This window comes from Galeopterus variegatus, unplaced genomic scaffold (assembly GCF_000696425.1).
Source record: "Galeopterus variegatus unplaced genomic scaffold, G_variegatus-3.0.2 Scaffold43, whole genome shotgun sequence".
Lineage (NCBI taxonomy): Eukaryota > Metazoa > Chordata > Mammalia > Dermoptera > Cynocephalidae > Galeopterus > Galeopterus variegatus.
This window is the reverse complement of record NW_007726154.1, coordinates 1119341-1138964: the sequence shown is the minus strand read 5'-3', so window position 1 is coordinate 1138964 and position 19624 is coordinate 1119341. Positions and strand designations below refer to the sequence as shown.

The 19624-nt window shown below is 36.2% G+C and overlaps 1 protein-coding gene across 1 annotated transcript in view; it reads right to left on the bottom strand.

Moving 5' to 3' along the window:
* Nucleotides 1-19549, bottom strand: part of CASD1 (CAS1 domain containing 1) — a 47628-nt gene extending 28079 nt beyond the window's left edge. The window contains exons 1-5 of the mRNA XM_008571660.1: nucleotides 19300-19549; nucleotides 12322-12418; nucleotides 11515-11635; nucleotides 4359-4403; nucleotides 3293-3355 (exon numbers count right to left, since the gene is read on the bottom strand). Of these exons, the coding sequence (XP_008569882.1) occupies nucleotides 3293-3355; nucleotides 4359-4403; nucleotides 11515-11635; nucleotides 12322-12418; nucleotides 19300-19432 (459 nt within the window). The 5' untranslated portion in view covers nucleotides 19433-19549. The remainder of the gene's footprint in view (nucleotides 1-3292; nucleotides 3356-4358; nucleotides 4404-11514; nucleotides 11636-12321; nucleotides 12419-19299) is intronic.
* Nucleotides 19550-19624: the final 75 nt, after the last annotated feature.

The window sequence follows — 19624 nt, the reverse complement described above, 5'->3', positions numbered from 1 at the left end:
GATGAATATATTAACTACTCTGACCCAATCACTATACAACATATATGTATCAAAACATCAGATTGTACCCTGTAAGTACATACAATTATGTGTTGATTAAAATAAATTAAAAAAATTTTTCCTTCAATCCTGTCTCACTCTCAGATTCTTCCCCCCATACCCTTAACCAACAGATTATTTGAAAGAGTATTCTGTCCTCACTATACCAATGTTTTTTTTTCTCTCATTTATGCTTCAATTTACCATGTCTTGGATTTGGGCTTCACCATCCATTAAAACTGTCTTCGGAATCCATTAATAAACTCTGGATTGCCTAGTTCTGTAGCTTCATTCTACCTTATCTAGTTTCTAAAGTGACACTACTGACTATCTGCCTGTTAAGATTCTTTCCTCCCCAGAATGTAATATTACAGTCCTTCCTCTTTTGCTTCTCTTCCTACCCCTTTTACTGCTGCTTCTCAGAATCTTCCTGATAACTCTATTCCCCATAAGTTCTCTTCTTTAATATCTAAATTCTTTGTCTATTCAATTTTTCCCATTCAAGTAACTTCAAATATCACTTCAATCCACATACCAAGACTCCCCAAATCCACCTAAGTAGGTCAGACTTCCCAATGACTTCCATACAGCTACAGAATTAAATCAAAATTGCCAGTTTCTTCACAATTTAGTCTGATTTCCTACCACTACTCCACTTTATCTCACCCTTTTCCTGTTTAAAAGTTTCAGTGGTTCTCCATTACCCTCAAAATAAATTCAACCCAATGTCCTTATTTTTAGGAAATATACCCTGAAGTATTTAAAAGTAATTAAAAACTACAAAGATAGGTAAATAAATCTACTCTCCCTTCCCAAACATGGTTTAAAATATCACTCATAATCTAATATCTGCTTATCTCATCTATTATCAACTCTCCCCAAAATGAAGATGAAAAGAACAACCAAAATGAAGCACAAATGAAGCACATTGTATTTTAGTTCCAGCCACACTAAAATTCCTGGGGATTCCCTGAACAGGATATATTCTATCTTCAGCATTGTTGCACATGCTGTTTACTTTGCATGGGATAGCCCAACTTCTCACTCCATGCCCTCACCTTTAATATCACTTTATCTGACCATTAGTTTTACACTTAGTGCCTACCCTTTGCAATCCTGTTGTACCCTACATTTCCCTTATTTTAGCACTTGTCACATTGCTTCCTTAATTACCTATGTATGCCACTCATCTAGAAGCTCTCTGCGGGGAAAAACTCTTTTATGGTAACCTGTGTATCAACAGTGTCTAGCCTAGTGCCTAGAATATGACAGGTGATTTCTACATATCTGTTGAATAACAATCTACTTAGTCCTTTCTTTTTTTTTTTTTCCTTTTTGTCTTTTTTCATGACCGGTAACGGGATCGCAACCCTCAGTGTCGCGCCCGTACCACGACCGGCAACAGGATCACAACCCTCGGTGTCGCACCCGCACCGTGCTCAACCAGTGAGCGGACCGGTCTCTACATGGGATCCGAACCCTCGGCGGGAGCGCCGCCGCGCTCCCAAGTGCCACACTACCGAGTGCGCCACCGGGCCGGCCCTCTACTTAGTCCTTTCAATTCAACTTTGCTTTTACGTCTATAGGCTGTTCCAGTTAATGAGTGTATCTTTCTAAACCATAGTTCTGAAAATATCTCCTCTGTAAAACTTTCTTAGATCACCTATACTCACACTACCCCTCATCCTAAATGCCTCTATCCATGGTGCTTTCATATGTCTTTGTACTCAATTCTGTTTTAGCCTTTGAGTTACCATATCATTATTCATCAGTAAGTCACTATGTACTAGACAGCAAATTCCTTGAGGGCTGAGACTGGGGCTAATTCCCAGCCACATTCCTAATACTCAGCACAAAACTAGCAATAGTACAATAATAATGAAAATGTGGGTCTTTGCATTCTCATGATCTAGCAGTTAACCATGGTTAAAAATAAATTCATATACATGTGCATACATACATACTCCCTGAATGAATGAAAACAGTTAACTAATCAATCTTAGGTGACTACATGTCCATCTACCAAAAAAAGTTGAATCTTCTTTTTCTCCTCCAAATCACGGGAATTTTACAACAGAATCTAGGGCTTAAAAACTAGTTTTAACAAATTATATGAACTGAAAATCTGGATATGCAATGTATGTCCAGGTTAGCAAATAACTTAAAATTTTTCTGTAATCTAACGGGATTTATATATTACACTACGTTGATGTTTGCTTAACTGTGAATTTCTACTACTTCAATTAATATACTTTCAGGTCCAGCACAGATAATGAACATATGTTTAAATCATTTTAAACATACACAGAACATTCTTCACTTCCAGACATTTTAAAATGTGTCAATAAAAACAAAACACAATAAGTGCAGATCCCAATTTATCATAAAGTTGAATTCTAGGAGCTGTCTACATGTTTGTTTTTTGGAAACCTGAACACATTTTCCCAAAGAAACAAAATTTAAAATGGTGGCTAAGTTTCCATGGGGCCCTACAAAAGCCTATTATTGTATGATGTGGCTGCAGTACAACACTTTCTGTGAAAAGAGAAAAAGAAATACTGTTGCAGAACACGTAATTAAGCAAAACAAGGTCAACAAAATTGAATATTGTTTTATCCATCCCAATGCAAATGCCTCTGGGAAAGAATACAGGTTTAATTAAAGGAATGACAAGGGGCTACATGAAAACTACTGTGGAAGACTATAAAGTAGACTTGTAAGAATTTAAGGATTTTCTGAAGTTAACAGTGTGCTTACCCTTATATCTAATTTATCTCCAAATGTTATGAGCTAAAACATACTAGTCTTGTCTGCTGGGCTACAAATGTAAGGATGAAAGGGAAGAAAGGCTATAAATTAAAAAAAAAAAAAGTTTTCTGAAGTACCTGGGCATGGGTTAAAGGATGAAGTGGAAAAATGCTGAAGAGAATGTGTACTGTGCTGGAGAGATTATCTTGGTTTGAATTAGCTGAGCTACAGCAGTAACAAAAAATTGTAAGTCTGGAAATTCTGGTATAAGCATAATCTGCTTTAGGGTAAGAACGGTGATAGCAGGGTAGAGATACTGGATCAATACTTTCTCTTCCCAGTAAAGTGCTAGAATCAGTCTAGCACAAATGAGTTGCTATCGCGAAAGTTGGGCATAAACTATAGGAGAGTAGGACAGGTGAGGAAAGGAAAGAAAAACAATAGATACTTGTAAATTTTTAAAATTTGGTTGCTCAAAAAAAGGCCTATATTTTCAAATACAGACCTCAGTCCACACTTTGATACATTGTTTCATAGAACCATTAACTTCTGGATGCCACAGAAAATCCTAAAAGAGAAATGTTAGAAGCAAACAAAAAGTCAAATAAACTTTTTCCACCATTCAAAATAAACATTAACATTCTCTCATAGTACTTAAAAATAGAAAATGACTTTGGTCATCTCCCATCTCAATTTGGCAAGCATCTCATGATGATTCTTGTATCCAATTTTGCCTTCATTTAATCTATTCTTCACATTTTAGCCAGAGTAATCTTTTATAAATTTAACTGATCTTGCCACAACCTGCTTAAATATTCAGGAATTTTCTGTTGCCCTCAGAATAAAATCTAAAGTCCTTAAAATTGTTGAGGAGGTGCAGGTTCCGGCCCTTGCCTGTCCTTTCTGCCTTTTCTCCTGCCACTTTTCCTCTTGCTCTCTATGTACCTTCAGTTCTCATTCAGCTCCAGGAAAGTTCTATGTGCTCTTTTTTCTCTAGGACTTTGCACGTGCTGTTCCTTGTGTCCATAATGCTCGTACTGAGTCTGGCTAACTCCTATCTATCCTTGAGAGTTCAGTTAAAACATGACTTCTTCAAGGAGGAAGACTACTTTCAATTCCTTGCTCTATGCATTCCTGATGCCCTATGTTTTTCTTTTCTGCCATCCTTATTCCACTTGTATTTGCATGTAGAGAACTACAATAACCTGAAAGCTCCATTAGGTCAATGACATTTTTGTCTTGATCCCCACTGAATTCTCACCGTGATTGGGAATTCAGAAAATTTACATATATTCTTTTATGAACATTAATCCTGAACACATACTGGTTTCAAATTAATGTCCAAGATTATTTTTTCCCAGATAAAAATTTGAGAGACCAAATTTTCTATTTTATTACATAAAACATTTTGGGAACATTTATTCCATTACCTTACTATGCTTATCTACTCTCAGGGAATACACTGAAACGTATTTAGTATGCACAAAGCATTAGCTGGTCTACAACTAAATTAACTAGTGAATATAGTTTCAACATTATAAAATTCAGTCTACTGGGATATATATACTTACCACTTTAACAGATGCAATCTTGTCTTCAAAAGGAATGTTTTCATGCTGCCATAAAAATGGAGACAACAGAGAACACCCAACATTAATGTATGGATTAAATATATATAAATAATTCCCCTTTTAGCTGCTTTTGCTGGTTTGTTTTTATGCACCAAACCTCAATTATACAGTCAACCTGAAGTGGAAAAAACCCTACATAGAATACGATAAAAGAAGTGACACTAGTTAAATTGTTTATATGTGACTTTCAACATCTAAGATGTAGTTCAAAGATAAAACCTCAATTACAAACAAGCAGATACATGAACATGCCTGTATAAATTATCTTTTTGCCAAGCTTGCCAGGATTCTAATTTAGTCCTAGTATTACTTTCTATGGCAGAGACTGCTTCCCTACATTTCCTGAGTCTCTTCCAATTAGGCAGAGCCACATGATTAGTTCTGGCCAATGCAATGCAGCTAGATGTGACATAAGTCACTTCCAGGTTAAATTTCTGTTTTGTTAGATTGTAGTAGTTTGTTGTGGCAGCAACATCTAATCCATTCTCATCTGTATATTAGCACAGGCCCAGACTGTACAGGAATGGACATATGTATATGATTCTAGATTACTGTAGGTTTCACTTTAAAGACAATAAATAGTTCATTTACAGGAAAAATTAAAATTTGGAGACTGCACTTTTTATAACCAAGAGTTCCATATAAAGAATGGAAATCTTCTCAGAGTTAGAATTCCTGCAGGGCGAGGGTAGGGGAAAGGGTGGTCAATAAAGAAGCTAATTCTGTTCCTAAAACTAATGAAGTGTTTTCATTAATTTAACATAGTATTTACATTTAAATCTCAATAAACTAAAGTTTGCTTTTATCAACAGGCTAACTTTTTAGATTCTTGCTGGTCCTCCTAAAGTATCATTTCCTGAAAGGAATCTTTGGAACATTAATTCAACATAACTTTAAGGTATGTTAAATGAAAAGAGTTTCCTTGATCAAATAAGTCTGGGAACTACTAGGTCAAACAAAAATCACACAGCTGTTCTCCTCCTCTTACCTCACCCCCAATCTTTTAAAAAATTCATTCTCAGAGATATAACAAAGAACTTTTCCCCTCCTTTAGTATAGCTTAATTAATTCAACTCAATTTCTTTAGTATCTGAAGGTAACATTTAAAAATATGGCACAAATATGAAAGTCATAAAGCACAGTAAAAAATAAATACTCATTAATCCATGACACAAATCAGAGCATTACCAACACAGTAAACGACCCATGTGGTCCCCTCCCTGTCTTAACTCCCTGCTTCGCCCTCCCAAAAAACCACTACCTTGAATTTTGTTTATATGTTGCTTGTTTTTTTACCGTATAGTTTTTATCACATATATATATGCATCTTTAAATGATATATTGTTTAGCATTGTTGGCTTTCTTTCCAGTTTTTAATTTTGAAAAATGCCAAACTTATGGCAAAGTTGACAGAATTAAATGAACACCCAAACCCCTTTACCAATCATTAACATTTTCTATGCCAGCTTCATCTCTCTCCCTCTCTCTACACACACATATACATAGTTTTTCTCTTTTGCTGAACTATGTAAAAGTAAATTGCAGATGTAACACTTCACCCTTAAATGCTTAAGCCTATATCTCCTGAGAACATGAACATTCTCCTACATAACCACAATATTATAATCCCACCTAAGAAATTTGACATTGATAAAATATTATGTAATTTAATATATAGTCCATATTCAAATTTCCCCAATTTCCCACTAACGTCCTCTCTATACCTCCTATATTTTAATCTAGAATCCATTAAAATCAGATATTACATTTAGTTGTCCTGTCTCTTTAGCCTCATTTGATCTAAAACATTCCTTGGCCTTCAAAAATGTATATATATCAATCAATTTATCATATCAATATATATCAAATATTATATTTATTATTTTTGTAGAGCCTACATTAGTTGATACAATACACCACAATCTAGATTATAAACAGCACTGATGGTTACCTTCCTGTACATATCACTTAATAAGAGTAAGAGTTTCCTTAATAACAGTTCCATAGGTCCACAGACTACACAAATATTCACCCTCACACGATGATGCAAATTATTTTCTGAAGTGTTTGTAACAATTTGCACTCTTTGCAGCAGTTTATAAGACATCTATTGATACAGAGCCTCTCTAACACATGTTTTTGTATTTACAAAAAGATTTCATATTTTTTTGCCATTGTCAGATTTAATTTCTGGCATTAGTCTAGGTATAAAATGGTATCTCGCATGTGGTCATAATTCATATTTCCCTGATTACTAATGACATTAAACATCTTTCAGATTTACATCAGGATTCATGCTTGCACTTCTGAAATGCTTGGTCATGCTTAACACCTCCTCCCTCCTTTTCTTTTTTGTCTATTGGGTTGTCTTTTTAAAAATTAATTTGTAGTTCATTTTATTTCTTGGATATACATTGCAAATATCTTCTCTCAGTTTGTAGCTTGTCTTTTAAAAAGTATCTGTGGATGAGCACATACTCTTAATCTTAAGGTATGTGAACTTATTCATCTTTTATTTTATGGTTAATGCTTTTTGGTTCTTATGTAAAAGACTTTCCCCTATCTTGAGGTAATGAAGATATTCTCCTACATTTTTTTCCCTAAAGGTTTCAAAGTTTTGACTTCCACATTTCAGTCTAAACTCATCTAGAATTTATTTTAATTGATGGTGTGAGGTAGGGATCCAACTTCAATTTTTCCATGCACATAACCAGTTGCCTCAGCACCATTAATTGAATAAAACTTCCTTTTCCCAAGGATCTTCAGTGGCATATCTGTTACTTATTAAGTCATTGTATATGCATATGTCAATTTTAGAGCTCTATATTCTATTTCACTGGCTTCTTTGTTTAACTTTACACCAATACCACACTGTCTTAATTACTACAGAGTCAAAATAAACCTTAATATTGTAGAAGAAGTCTTGTTCTTCAGATTTGTCATGGCTAGTCTTGGTCCACTGCCCTTCCACATAAAATGTAGAATCAATTGCTAAAGTTCCATAAAAAATCCTGTTGGGATTTTATTGGAATTACATTGAACCTACAGATCAATTTGGAAATAGCTCACATCTTTACAATATTGAGTCTTCCCATCCAGGGATATAGTATATATCTTCCATTTAATTATGTCATTTTAAACTTTCAATAAAGTCTTATATAAAGATCTTCCACATTTGCTAGGTTTATTTCTATGTAACATATAATTTTTGTTAATATTGCACATGGTATATTTTAAAAACATTTTTGAACTCTACATTGCTGGCATATAGATATGCAATTAATTTTCAACATTTTTTTTTTTTTTTTTTGTCCTTTTTGAGACCGGCCGCACTGTGCTCAGCCAGTGAGTGCACTGGTCATCCCTATATAGGATCCGAACCCACGGCGGGAGCGCTACTGTGCTCCCAGCACCGCACTCTCCTGAGTGTGCCATGGGCTCAGCCCTCAACAGCTTTACTGAGATAGTGTCATTAATTTTTATACGTTCATCTTATAATCAGTGACCTTGTTAAAATCTTTGTTACTTCTAGTAAATTTTCTAGAGATTCTCTGGGATTTTCTATGTAGAGAATTGTATATGGTCTCCTGAGTTTATTCCTTCCTAATCCTTACATCTTTAAATTTTCTTCAGCCAGAACTTCTAATATAATGCTGAATAGAAGCAGCAATAATAAACAATCTTGTCTTTTTTCTGATTTTAATAAAAATTTGTCTAACATTTCACTATTAACATTTACTGTAAGCTTCTAGAATTTTTATCAGAAATTTTTAAGTTTGGAATATAAAGCAACCTATGTAAAAGAGAAAGAATGATACCAACTCTCTGATATTGTTGGGACTGACTTAATGATATAATATGTGGTCAAAAAATGTTCCATGCATGCTTTGGAAAAACATATTTTCACTAAGTGCAAAAAGACATTACTATTGTATACATACACTATTTAGATTTACATACATGTTCACTGTTTTCTTTAATCACTGTTTCTTATATTTTTGAACATTTTTTCTGAATATTTCTCTCCATCCTGATGTTTTTCCTTTAGAAACTCCTTCAGTATAAGTCTATTTGGTAGTAAACCCTCATAGTTTTTGTATATCTAAAATGTCCTATATTTCAAGAATAGAGAAATTTTTATGCTATGTATACAATTCTAGGTTGAAATTACTTTTCTCTGAGAACTTTAAAGCTATTATTCTACTGTCCTCTGGCTTCCAGTGTTGCTGTTGAGAAATACACTGGCCCAAAGCTAAGTTTTCTACATCCAGGGAATTACAGCTATTGGCATCTGCCTTCAGGGGAACCCAAAACTCTACTGCTTGCCTATCATCATTGCTCTCATCTCTGGTTTTGTCTCATAGTTTCTTTTTTGAGGAGTGTCTCCTATTTCCTCAAAGTCGAGAAATAACTTCAACAGTATTTTTTAAAATCTAGAATCTTGTTGGTTTGAAGGAGAAGATGCCCCCAGTATATCTAGCCTGCCGTAGGGCTGGAAGCAACCAAAAATTGGTTTCTTTACTGCAAAACTTCTCAAGTTTTTAATATCCTAGCCTAAATTAAAGTCATCTAAGAGGGAGATAGGATATTCAGCTCTGCCCAAATTCATTTGACAAGAGCTTCTCAAAGAACTAGTCTTCCACTAAGTACAATTTGGAAGAAAAAAAAAAAATCTAGCTCTAGACTCTTTTTAAAAAAATTTGCCTTGATACAGAATACAAATTAAATTCAAACAAAGAATTATCTTCAACACTCCTATTCCTTAAAAAACTTAATGCACTTTTACAATATGCCAGACAGTACTAGGCACAAAAAGTATATTTAAAAAAAAAAAAAAATGATACGCAATCTGTGTCCTTGAGGTGTGCAGAGACAAGAGAATATATAAAATATAATTTGGCAAGGGCCGGCCCAGTGGCGCACTGCTGCAGTGCGCTGCTTGGGAAGCGCGGCAGCGCTCCTGCCGAGGGTTCGGATCCCACATACAGACCGGCCGCTCACTGGCTGAGCGAGGAGCAGGGGCAACACCGAGGGTTGCGATCCCGTTGCCGGTCCGGTCCGGTACGGGCGCGACACTGAGGGTTGCGATCCGTTGCCGGTCACGAAAAAAGACAAAAAGACAAAAATATATATATATATAATTTGGCAAATATTCCACTAGAAGTTTGAACTAAATATTTTCTTATAAAAATAACTATCTCTTTAAGACTAGGACACACTGTCTTTACTCACTTCTTTTTTGAATACGTATAAGTTAAAATGTATTTTGTTTGATAATTTTGGGATAACTGGGCACCTCTAGAAAATAAAAACTGTAAACCTAAATGTTATAACTAGGGCTCAGGGGCTGGCCTGTGGCTCACTCGGGAGAGTGTGGTGCTGATAACACCAAGGCCACGGGTTTGGATCCCATATAGGGATGGCCAGTTTGCTCACTGGGTGAGCGTGGTGCTGACAACACCAAGTCAAGGGTTAAGATCCCCTTACCGGTCATCTTTTAAAAAAATAAAAAAAGAAAGAAACAATGTACCATATTATATCTACTTCTGGCTGTAGACTAAACCATTACAGCTTTTTTCAGCTAATTGTTGCTAAATCCATTATTCCAATTTTCAGAAAGTCAAACGATTCTAAGCCCAGAAATATTAAAACTATTTCTATGAAATCAGAAATCTCTCTACTTTTTACAAGTTTACTAAAGTTTTTTTACTTTAAACTATTATAATTTCATGCTATTAAATAGTCAACTCTTCTGTGTAATTTTGTGTGTATACATACAAATGGAAAATACATTTATTGATATCAAATGAAATGAAAAGTTGACTTTATTGTTTTCCATTATTCTCACAAAGAATAGTTCCTAAGAATTTAAGGACCCTCTATCATCACCACTATGTGAATAGCTACTTAGCTGTGAAGCCCCTAATTTTTCAACTCCCACAACAGGGCAAGTTGATGTGTACAGGCAGATTTTCATCACAAATCCATGAGTTACTCCACCTACAATTCTGAACTTTCTTGTCCTCCACTTTTCTCCCCTTGCCATTCCCCATTCCTGACCATATGCTGTTTGAAGATATATTTTTTAAATGAGAAATTTTCTATCAAAATAGCAGAAATGGACAGCACTGTTGTTTTTTTTTTTCCTTTTTGTCTTTTTTCGTGACCGGCAACGGATCGCAACCCTCGGTGTTGCGCCCGCACCTCGCTCAGCCAGTGAGCAGCCGGTCTGTATGTGGGATCCGAACCCTCGGCGGGAGTGCCGCTGCGCTCCCAAGCGGCGCACTGTAGCAGTGCGCCACCGGGCCGGCCCCGACAGCACTGTTGTTTTGATTTACAGCATGATAGCCCAGTGCCAGAAGGGTTGCAGAAAATTAGGCCCCAACATATATTGCTAGAGTGCAAATTGAAATAATTTAGCAATATAATCAATAATTTTAAAAATATTTATATTCTTTAACCTAATATTTGCATTACAGAGATTCCATCTTAAGGAAATAAATTAAAAAGCAAAAGTTTTCACACAAAGAAGTAATGAAAAACGTCCTTTTTTATTGCAAAAAAAAAATTAGAAAACTACAGAAATCTGAAAAAAGGGGAAAGATTATATAAAATTACATTACATCCACTCAATAATATGTTGCCATTAAGAAGATCCTTAAGTTGATTATATGATAATATGGTGAATTATGATAAATGGTGGGGGAAAAGCAAGATGTAAAATTGCTAAAAGATTACAAGTATGTCTTAAAAAAAACAGACTGAGAAGAAATATGGCAAAATATCTACAGGAGGATAAGGGATATTTCCTCTGTCTTTTTTCTAAAAATTTTTAAAAAGTTTTTTCATGGTAAGAATTTATTTAAGAAAACTAAAAGTTTAAGTTAATAAAAAACTTGCCAATATCTTTCCAACCACTTCTTTTTCTTATGTTCCTCACTATACAAATCACCCCTTTTCCCCCTACCTTTCCCAAAATCAAAGTAAAACTTTTACAGTCCCTACTGTTAATCTGGAGAGGCATATTCCTACCACAATTATTCAGTTGGCTGATTTCTAAAACAACACCCTGGAGAAAGGAATAGACAAGTTTTACCTTATTTCCTTCTTCTTTGAATTGGGGATTAATTATTTTTACAAAAGAATAAAACAATTGACGAATTCTGGAATCTCCAATAAATGCAATATGTTTATCTACAAGGCAGTTCTTTGCTTCACTGAAATCAACAAAGAAACTTTAATTAAAATAAGTAAAATCAGCATATTGGCATTTCAAAGACATGGCTTATAATGAAAGTTGCACATGGTTATGTTGCTTTAGAAGCAGGTGGCCAGGTTTGTTTAACTTACAAATCCATGTATGTATGATCAGCTAACTCCCTAATGATAACAGACTGATTCATTAGATGTTTATGATGTACTCTAACTATATTAAGTGCTTTATATCCATTATCTCTTAGTCCTCAGAATAACTACATAAGGTAGGTATCCAAGTCACAGAGCAAGAGTCCTTTGTGGGACTAATGGGTACTAAGCTATGCTATCTATCCTAAGTTAATCATTGTGTAGTACATGCATGTATTGAAACAATATACTGTATAAATAAATGTTAAAATATTTTGGAAAAAAAAAAAAAAAAACAAACATAGCCAAAATAAAAAAGGGCTATTGTCTTGGGCCTGGTTATGTCTCACCTGAGATCAAGCAAGGAGGCTAAAGCCCTTTGCCTGAAGCTGTAGGGCAGAAATCTTCATTTGGAATCAGCCCACCTTTACCCTCAGTCAGCAAGTCTCTACCACCATATTCAGGAGAAAAGCACTCTCTTTGTTTCACTAAGCCCTAACAACTAAATATAAGACCCATCCTAGAAAAGAAAACAAACAACAAAATAAAGAAATCTTACCTAATTTTGTATTTATGCATCATACAACTGTGAGGTTGCCAAACTCTCTCTCCAAGAAATCTGCCACTTGAGAGTAGGTATTCACATGAATCATTGCCTATAGGAGTTAAACACAACAGTGTTGTAAACAATAGTTAAAACTGTTATATGTTGTTGCGAACCCATTAATGCTCCTTGAGATCAGAGAACACAGTTCTCTATGCTTCACTATACCTTCCAGGTGCATATCACTCATTTATGAGAAGCATGGTGTATATTAATACATTAATATTCAAGAGGATAAGAGCCACTAATGGTTTATACTTTACCCTGTGAGAGAGACTCCTAACTCCTAAATGCTACATTCACTGCTTTGGCAATTCCTTCTGCTTCAGGTTTTCTTTCTAGGGACATCATCTCAACTTCAAACTAGCCTTTACATCTGTTTATCACTTCTATTTCTAGTTGGGAAATAAAAGTTTAAAGGATAAAAGAGAAGACTTTAGAAATTACTTCTTATTGGACTATTATAATACATAATACATTAGCATGTCTAAAAACCTGGTTTTAAACAGAAAGTTCCATACTAGAAAACCCCTCAGTCCCATGTACACCAAGACTTCCTTTGGCCATTTTACTGTACGCTAGCTAAATAAACATGACCAAATGGGTTAAAAAGGGTTTGGAGGCATTAAAAAAGCTCAAGTATGTCAAAAGAATGAAGGAAAAAAATGAGATGTTTATATTAACTGTGGGATTATAAAATATATGTGTTATTTAATCTAATCTCTAGTTCTTTATTAATGGTCAACAGCAAGCTATATTTGTTTTATGATTAGTTAAGGTCAGGCTTCAAAGAATACTACAGAACAAAAATGGTATTGAGCCATCCAGGGTGGAAACATAGAAGACCCAAACATTTTTAAAGTAGAAGAACACATCTCTTTCCTCAACTCAGTTATTCATTGATCTGGACAAAATACAGACAAAAGGAGGTACAAATGCAAGACGGGTATGTATAAATACCGAAAGAGTTGTTGCTCCAATGTCACAAATTCTAAAATAAAACAGGAAGGAAAAGTGAAAATGCTGCATTACCTTGTAGGTGGAAAACTGGATAAGGAAAGAAGGATATCAGTTATTAAATTTTAGTAATTATATATGTAGCCTGAGCAGATGTGTTTGTATTCCAAAAATTTTTAATAACCTGTTTCTAAGTAAACTATAAATAACTAGTTCTTAATTCTTTCCAATTATTAAAAACTAATTCTAGTGCTAAAAAAACAAAATTAAGCTGCATAAATAACCAAGGATAAGTAAAGAAAAAACTGTAAGAACACACAATTAAGTTATTTTCCTAAAAACAACCCTCCTGCAGCATTCATCTATAGTGATTGTATAGTAAAACCCTATTAAAAATCTAGTAAATATTTAATATTAGGATTAAAAATTCCATATTTATAGCATTTCTACTTCTTTAAACACATCTATTAAACCAAGTTAAAAGTTAGTAATACATTTACTTTTTAAAAAAGGTATAAGTTGCAAATAACTGTTTATTAATTCTGTGGGGATTTTCTTCCTTTTTTTTGGTTATTATTTGATTTTTGCTTTTTAATAAAAGCCCAAATAGAAACACACCTTGATCAATCTTCACTGTCCAGTACTATGTTATTTGTTATGCATTTACATGGTTATCAATATATGATTTTGTGGAGACAGAAGTGCCATATCAAAATCTTTAAACAAAAAAGTCTCTTCTCTACAGCAGAAAATGTGTTTAAAATGCAAAGTTCTTTTCCTCCTCAGTACTACTTACTCACAACCATGTTTTTCCGTAGTTCAGCTAATGGGAAACAACGTTCTAATCTGATGAATTCATACTAGCAAAACCCCATAGCAAAATAGATCTGAAGTTATCACTAACCAAAAGGCATTGTAAACACAGTATTTTAGAGACCAGTGGTCTTTCCAGGGAAGAAATTCTTAATTTGCTAATCTAATGAATGCTAGTTGATAATAACACTTCTTAATATATTTCATAATGCAAAGGTTTTTTTGTTTTGTTTCTTACAAGCCTTGTATCTAAAATTAATAGTCATAACAGTTAGGTATCAGTAGTTAGGGTCCAATCAGAAGACAGAAACTATACCAGTTATTTTAAGACAGGTAATCTAATATAAAAAACTGTTAGAGAAGTAAAAGAAATGCTAACTAGATAACCGAAAAGTCAAAGGAGAGTGGTTTTTTAATATTTGTCAACAAAAAAAATAGTAGTAGTAAAAACTATTATAATCTGATTAAAAATATATTAACCTGATCTAGAAAACTCCACAAAATTCCATATTCCTTTTTTTTTTTTGACCAGTAAGGGGATCATAACCCTTGACTTGGTGTTGTCAGCACCATGCTCAGCCAGTGAGTGCACTGGCCATCCCTATATAGGATCCAAACCCGCAGCTTCGGCTCTATCAGCACCGCACCCTCCAGTGTGAGCCACGGGGCTGGCCCCAAAATTCCATATTCTTAAACAAGTTCTCTTTTCTTGGGAAGGAAATATTTTTTGGATCAAATCACTAAATGTGAATCTAGGTGCTAAGATAATGTACCACATTTTTATGATGTATACAAACTACATGTAAATATCTGCTGGCACATATTTTCCTTTCTAAACTTACCAAAAACAAAACAAAACCCCAGTCATTGTTTTCAATTGCCTAATATAATTCTGATAGCTTCTTAACATAACCAGTGGTGAGATGAAAGTTGCCAAGTGCTCAGATAAATCAAGCTAGGAACACAATAACATAGAAACTAAAGGGATAGAATTATCTACTTCAGCTATCTCCAGTGGTAAGATTATCTGCATAAATGGCTGTCTTCCTCTTTATTCCGTTATTTAAATATATGGTTTGGCAATCTACAGCCTCAGATTTGCATGCATGATTTTTCTATAATAGAAAGATATTTAAAAGAAAAGACATAATGCAAGCAAGCAAACAACAACAACAAAAAAAACTAGCTGAAAAACAAATCTAACAACTAAAGAAAACATCTGATGTCATAAATAAACCATAACATATTTTCATTTGAAAAGAATACCTTTGGCACATTGCGCCTTTAGACTGAATCAGCCTACTAAAGCTGTGTGTTTCCTACTACCAACCATGAAAATGCCAAATCATAAAGTTTACAATATGGTCTGCAGAATATTTTGTTTGCCTATAATTCAGCATTTTATACTTTAGTCTGTGCTGAAAAATCACCATTTAAGTTTTTCTTTAGACAAGCTATGTGTGTCTCATTACAAGTGGTATGATATATATCAGGATCTTTTCAGCAGTCAAAGAAAAGTCTAAAAGACCTAGAGCTTCTTTCTTGCTTTAATTTCTGAAGTTTTCAACTTACTTTTCTCCAAAACATGCAATAATATTAAACATTGGCATTTAATAAGCTTAGTGACAGAAAGGAATTTGATTTCAACAGAATTAAGGCATTTGAAGTAAGTTAACTTTATCAATTTAAAAATTAAAATTTATCCAGATTGGAACTATCTAAAGACTACGGGTACTGGCTTCTTATCACAGAAATGATGTTTTTAATCTGTAATCACATTATTAATGGTCATTTTGTGACTCAGTTATGTTAGAAATTGATAAAATTTAGAAAAAATATTGTTGAGAATATTTTTAAAATGTCATTCCACTATGTTACAAGAAAATAATAATAATATTGCAAAAAAAAAATCTACTTTCTAAAATTGAGATTAAAACATAAAATTCAATTAAAGCCACAAAAGAATCAAATGCAGGGAGGAAAACAGAAGGAAATAAGGACTTTGAAAATCTATTTTCCCAATAGTTATTTATGGCGCTCCTACTGTGTGTTAGGCTCTGACGATTTAAAGATGAATAAGATAGTCTTGGAAGCTCACAGTTCATGTGGAGGAGGCAGATACCAATTATCACAATACAACACGATAAGTATGTACAAGTTGCTGCGGCAGAACTGAATTCCTAATTCCTGATTCTGTAGTGGTAACATCTGAACCAGGCCTTGAAGGAAAAACCTGTACTTTCTTTCAAGGGGAGAGAGGTCACTGCAGGCAGAGAAAATCAGATATCTGTGAAATGTGTAAAAAGGCAAAGCATGTTTAGACTGTACCTGGAATTCAGGAAAAATAAGGAAAAACACCTATAACAAAAAGTAGGCTGGGGTCAGATTTTAAAGTTTCACACATATAAGTTTAAGAAAATTACCTCTTGACTGGAAAAAGAATAGGAAAACTCTTGGCTGGTACTTCAAGGTTGAATTAGTGGTTCTAAATTGTTTAACCCATGCCTCCCTGGAAAACGCTTTCTCACTCCATCTTCTGTACATCCCCACCTCTAAGAAGCTCTGAGAAAGGCAGACTATGACATAAAGGTATAACTGGGTTCTAAACCCTAGCTCAGTCACTGACTAGTTGTGCATCATTAAGCAATTACTTAACCTCTCATGCCTCGTCTTTAAAATGTAAATAATACTGTAATTAACTGCATCTAAGACCACTGATTATAAAACACATCATTATTTTTATGTCATGGTACGAAAAAATGTCACCCATTGAACTCTGACATACAATCAAAGTTTTGAAGACTCATCCTGATTACAGAGAGGTTAAAAATGGGGGAAAGGGGAAATGAAATATGGTAATTGTATCTACTTCATAGAATGGTTGTAAAAACAAAATTAGTTAAAACATGTAAAACCCTCAGTAGGAGTCCCTGGCATGTAAGTGTTCATTGTTAGCACACAGTATTTGCCAAGCTTTACTTTCTGTAGTGTACAATTCTTTCACTTTCTGTAATTTGTAAGGCAAGAGATACTGAATGTGTATTCAAACAGCATTTACTCTACCTTGCCTGAGGCACACTCATACCCACACATTTCCAATCTCAATATCAGCCTAAACCCCCTCATCTAATATAATAAGGTCCTTTCTTATTTTAAAGATTTATGATGTGATTGAAGTGTATGGTTATTTTTGTGAAGGGTATTGTACCTGACTTAGTTTGACACTGCCACAGCATGAGGATGGCTAAAATGTTCCTGGTAAGGTGTTTATTTTTTCCAAATAGTCTTTGGCTCAAGTTCTTGACATTCAGTCTGAGCAAGTACACACACCAGGTGTACTGCTTCACACTTAAGGCACTGAAGTACCTACGGAAACTGATGACGCTGCTTCTGGAGGAGGCTTTACAAACAATCCCAGATTGCTTCACTGACTCATAAGGTCCCATCTGACATTCTATTCTCCCTGCTGATGACAGATCTTGATAAGATGAAATATATAATCTAAATATAAAAGATAGTATTCCAATTAAAAATAAAAAGCACAATTTAAAAAAGGGAGTGGTAAACTAGATGTTTACCTTTAGGACAATAGCACAGCAGTTACAAAATTTATCTCTACTACCATCACATGCAGAAACTTGAGTAAGATTACTATCATCTTATCCAAATTAGCATAAAATGACTAACAGTAGTTAAAAGAAATATTTCCACAAAATTAACATAAATCAATGTATCAACATTACTAGTTTTATTCTGCACATGAAAGAAGTGTTGAACTTCTATTACAGGGACTGCAAATGAACCAAAGTTCTGCCAGGTCATATGGCTGTGATCAGAAGGGGGCTGCAGAAGAGAGGCCAAAAAAGTATAAAGAATCTCTATATCAATTTAGTATATTTATGTTAAAAGCTGTTCATCCAGTATGATATTAGAGTATAAAGTTTTTAATCTTCAAGAGTTGGAGGAAACAAAGCAGCAAAACTGATCAAAATGCTCTATACTTTGAAAGATCTTCTGGGAGGAGAAGACAGCTCAGATTCCAGTACTCCGTTTATTGGATATTTTGCCAAAGTGGGTATGGACACAGTTATGAACACAAAGTTAAATGGACACAGCGTTAATGAGCACCTGTCTATTACACATTACATCTTGACTACTTAAGCTGGCAGTCACCAAGAGCTATCCAGATAATGGCTTTGATAGTACTAATAGCCCAAAATAAAATATCCTATCATTATTAATTTCCCCCTGCCTATCAGCCTCTCTCCTAGTGACATTTTTACACACACATACAAAAAAAATCAATCAACAAGGATGAGTAAATTTCCCTTCAACTGTAAGATAATTTCTTCTGAAATAAGACCATATTTCCTTTTCCCCTTAACACCAGTTTCAAAACCCATAGAGAAGGCCTGCTTTCAAACTGCTTACAACTTGGCTTTCACGCCCACCTCTACTCCTGTCAACCCATAACTTCTTTCCAAAAATCTGCCTCAGCGCCTTTACTTTGTCAAAAGTGTGCAACCCAAACCTTTTAAACGTCTCTCAATCACAAAGGCTGGGTGGCACCCCCTCCATTTGGCCACAGACATCTTTTGCCAGCTGTCGCTTTTGGCAAAGGAAAATGGGGCAGCCCTTGCCGCTGTCCAACAGCTCGGCCCTGCTGTTGCAGGGCAGAGGCCGAGCTAAACAAAGGCTAAAGAGCCGGGCCCCTAAGAAGCACACTCTGTGACCCCTCTCTTGGCAGAGGTGCCCCTTGCAGGAGACCTTCACGGTCACGCGTCCCGAGCTGCCCCCGAGGGCAGCCTGTCCCACGTCCTGCAAGCGAGCCCCGGGCCTGGCGCGTCCCCCTCGGGCCACCTCGCACAGGAGCCGGATCTCGGCAGCCCCTGGGCCAGGTCGGGGTTGGCGACCCAGACCCCAGCGCCGGCTGCTCGGGGTGTGGGTTGTGGGGGTAGAATCACGAGCCCTCGTCCTGTGGGGCCCGCACTGGGGTCCGCCCAGTGGGCCTGGGGCGCCCGCCCGCCGCCGTGGACACCTGGGGGCATCGCCTCCCCCGCCGGCGGGAGTCCGCGGGAGCATGGGCGTGTGTTGGGCGAGGGGGGCGGCCTCCAGTCGCCGCCTCCCCCCGGCCGTCCCGGGCAAGGGGGAGGGCCCGCTCACCTCGGTAGCGGCGGGAGGCGACGTGGCACGCTGCGAGCAGCAGCACGGCCACCAGCGCCAGCACCTTGGCGCTCCTCACGCTGAAGTAGTGGTTGATCTCCCGCTTGCCCAGGTTGTAGGCCAGAGCCGCCATCTTGGTTCCTCCATGACAACAGTGCGCGGCGGAGCTGGGAAGGGGCGCCGCACAGGGGCAGCACTGGGGATGCCGCCGCCAGCCCCCGCGGCCGCCACCCGCGCCTCCCGCCGGGGTGCCTGACCCCGCCGCCTCGGCCTCCGTCTGTCCCTCCTCGGCCGCGGCCGCCCCGGCGGCCTCCCCCAAGCCCCG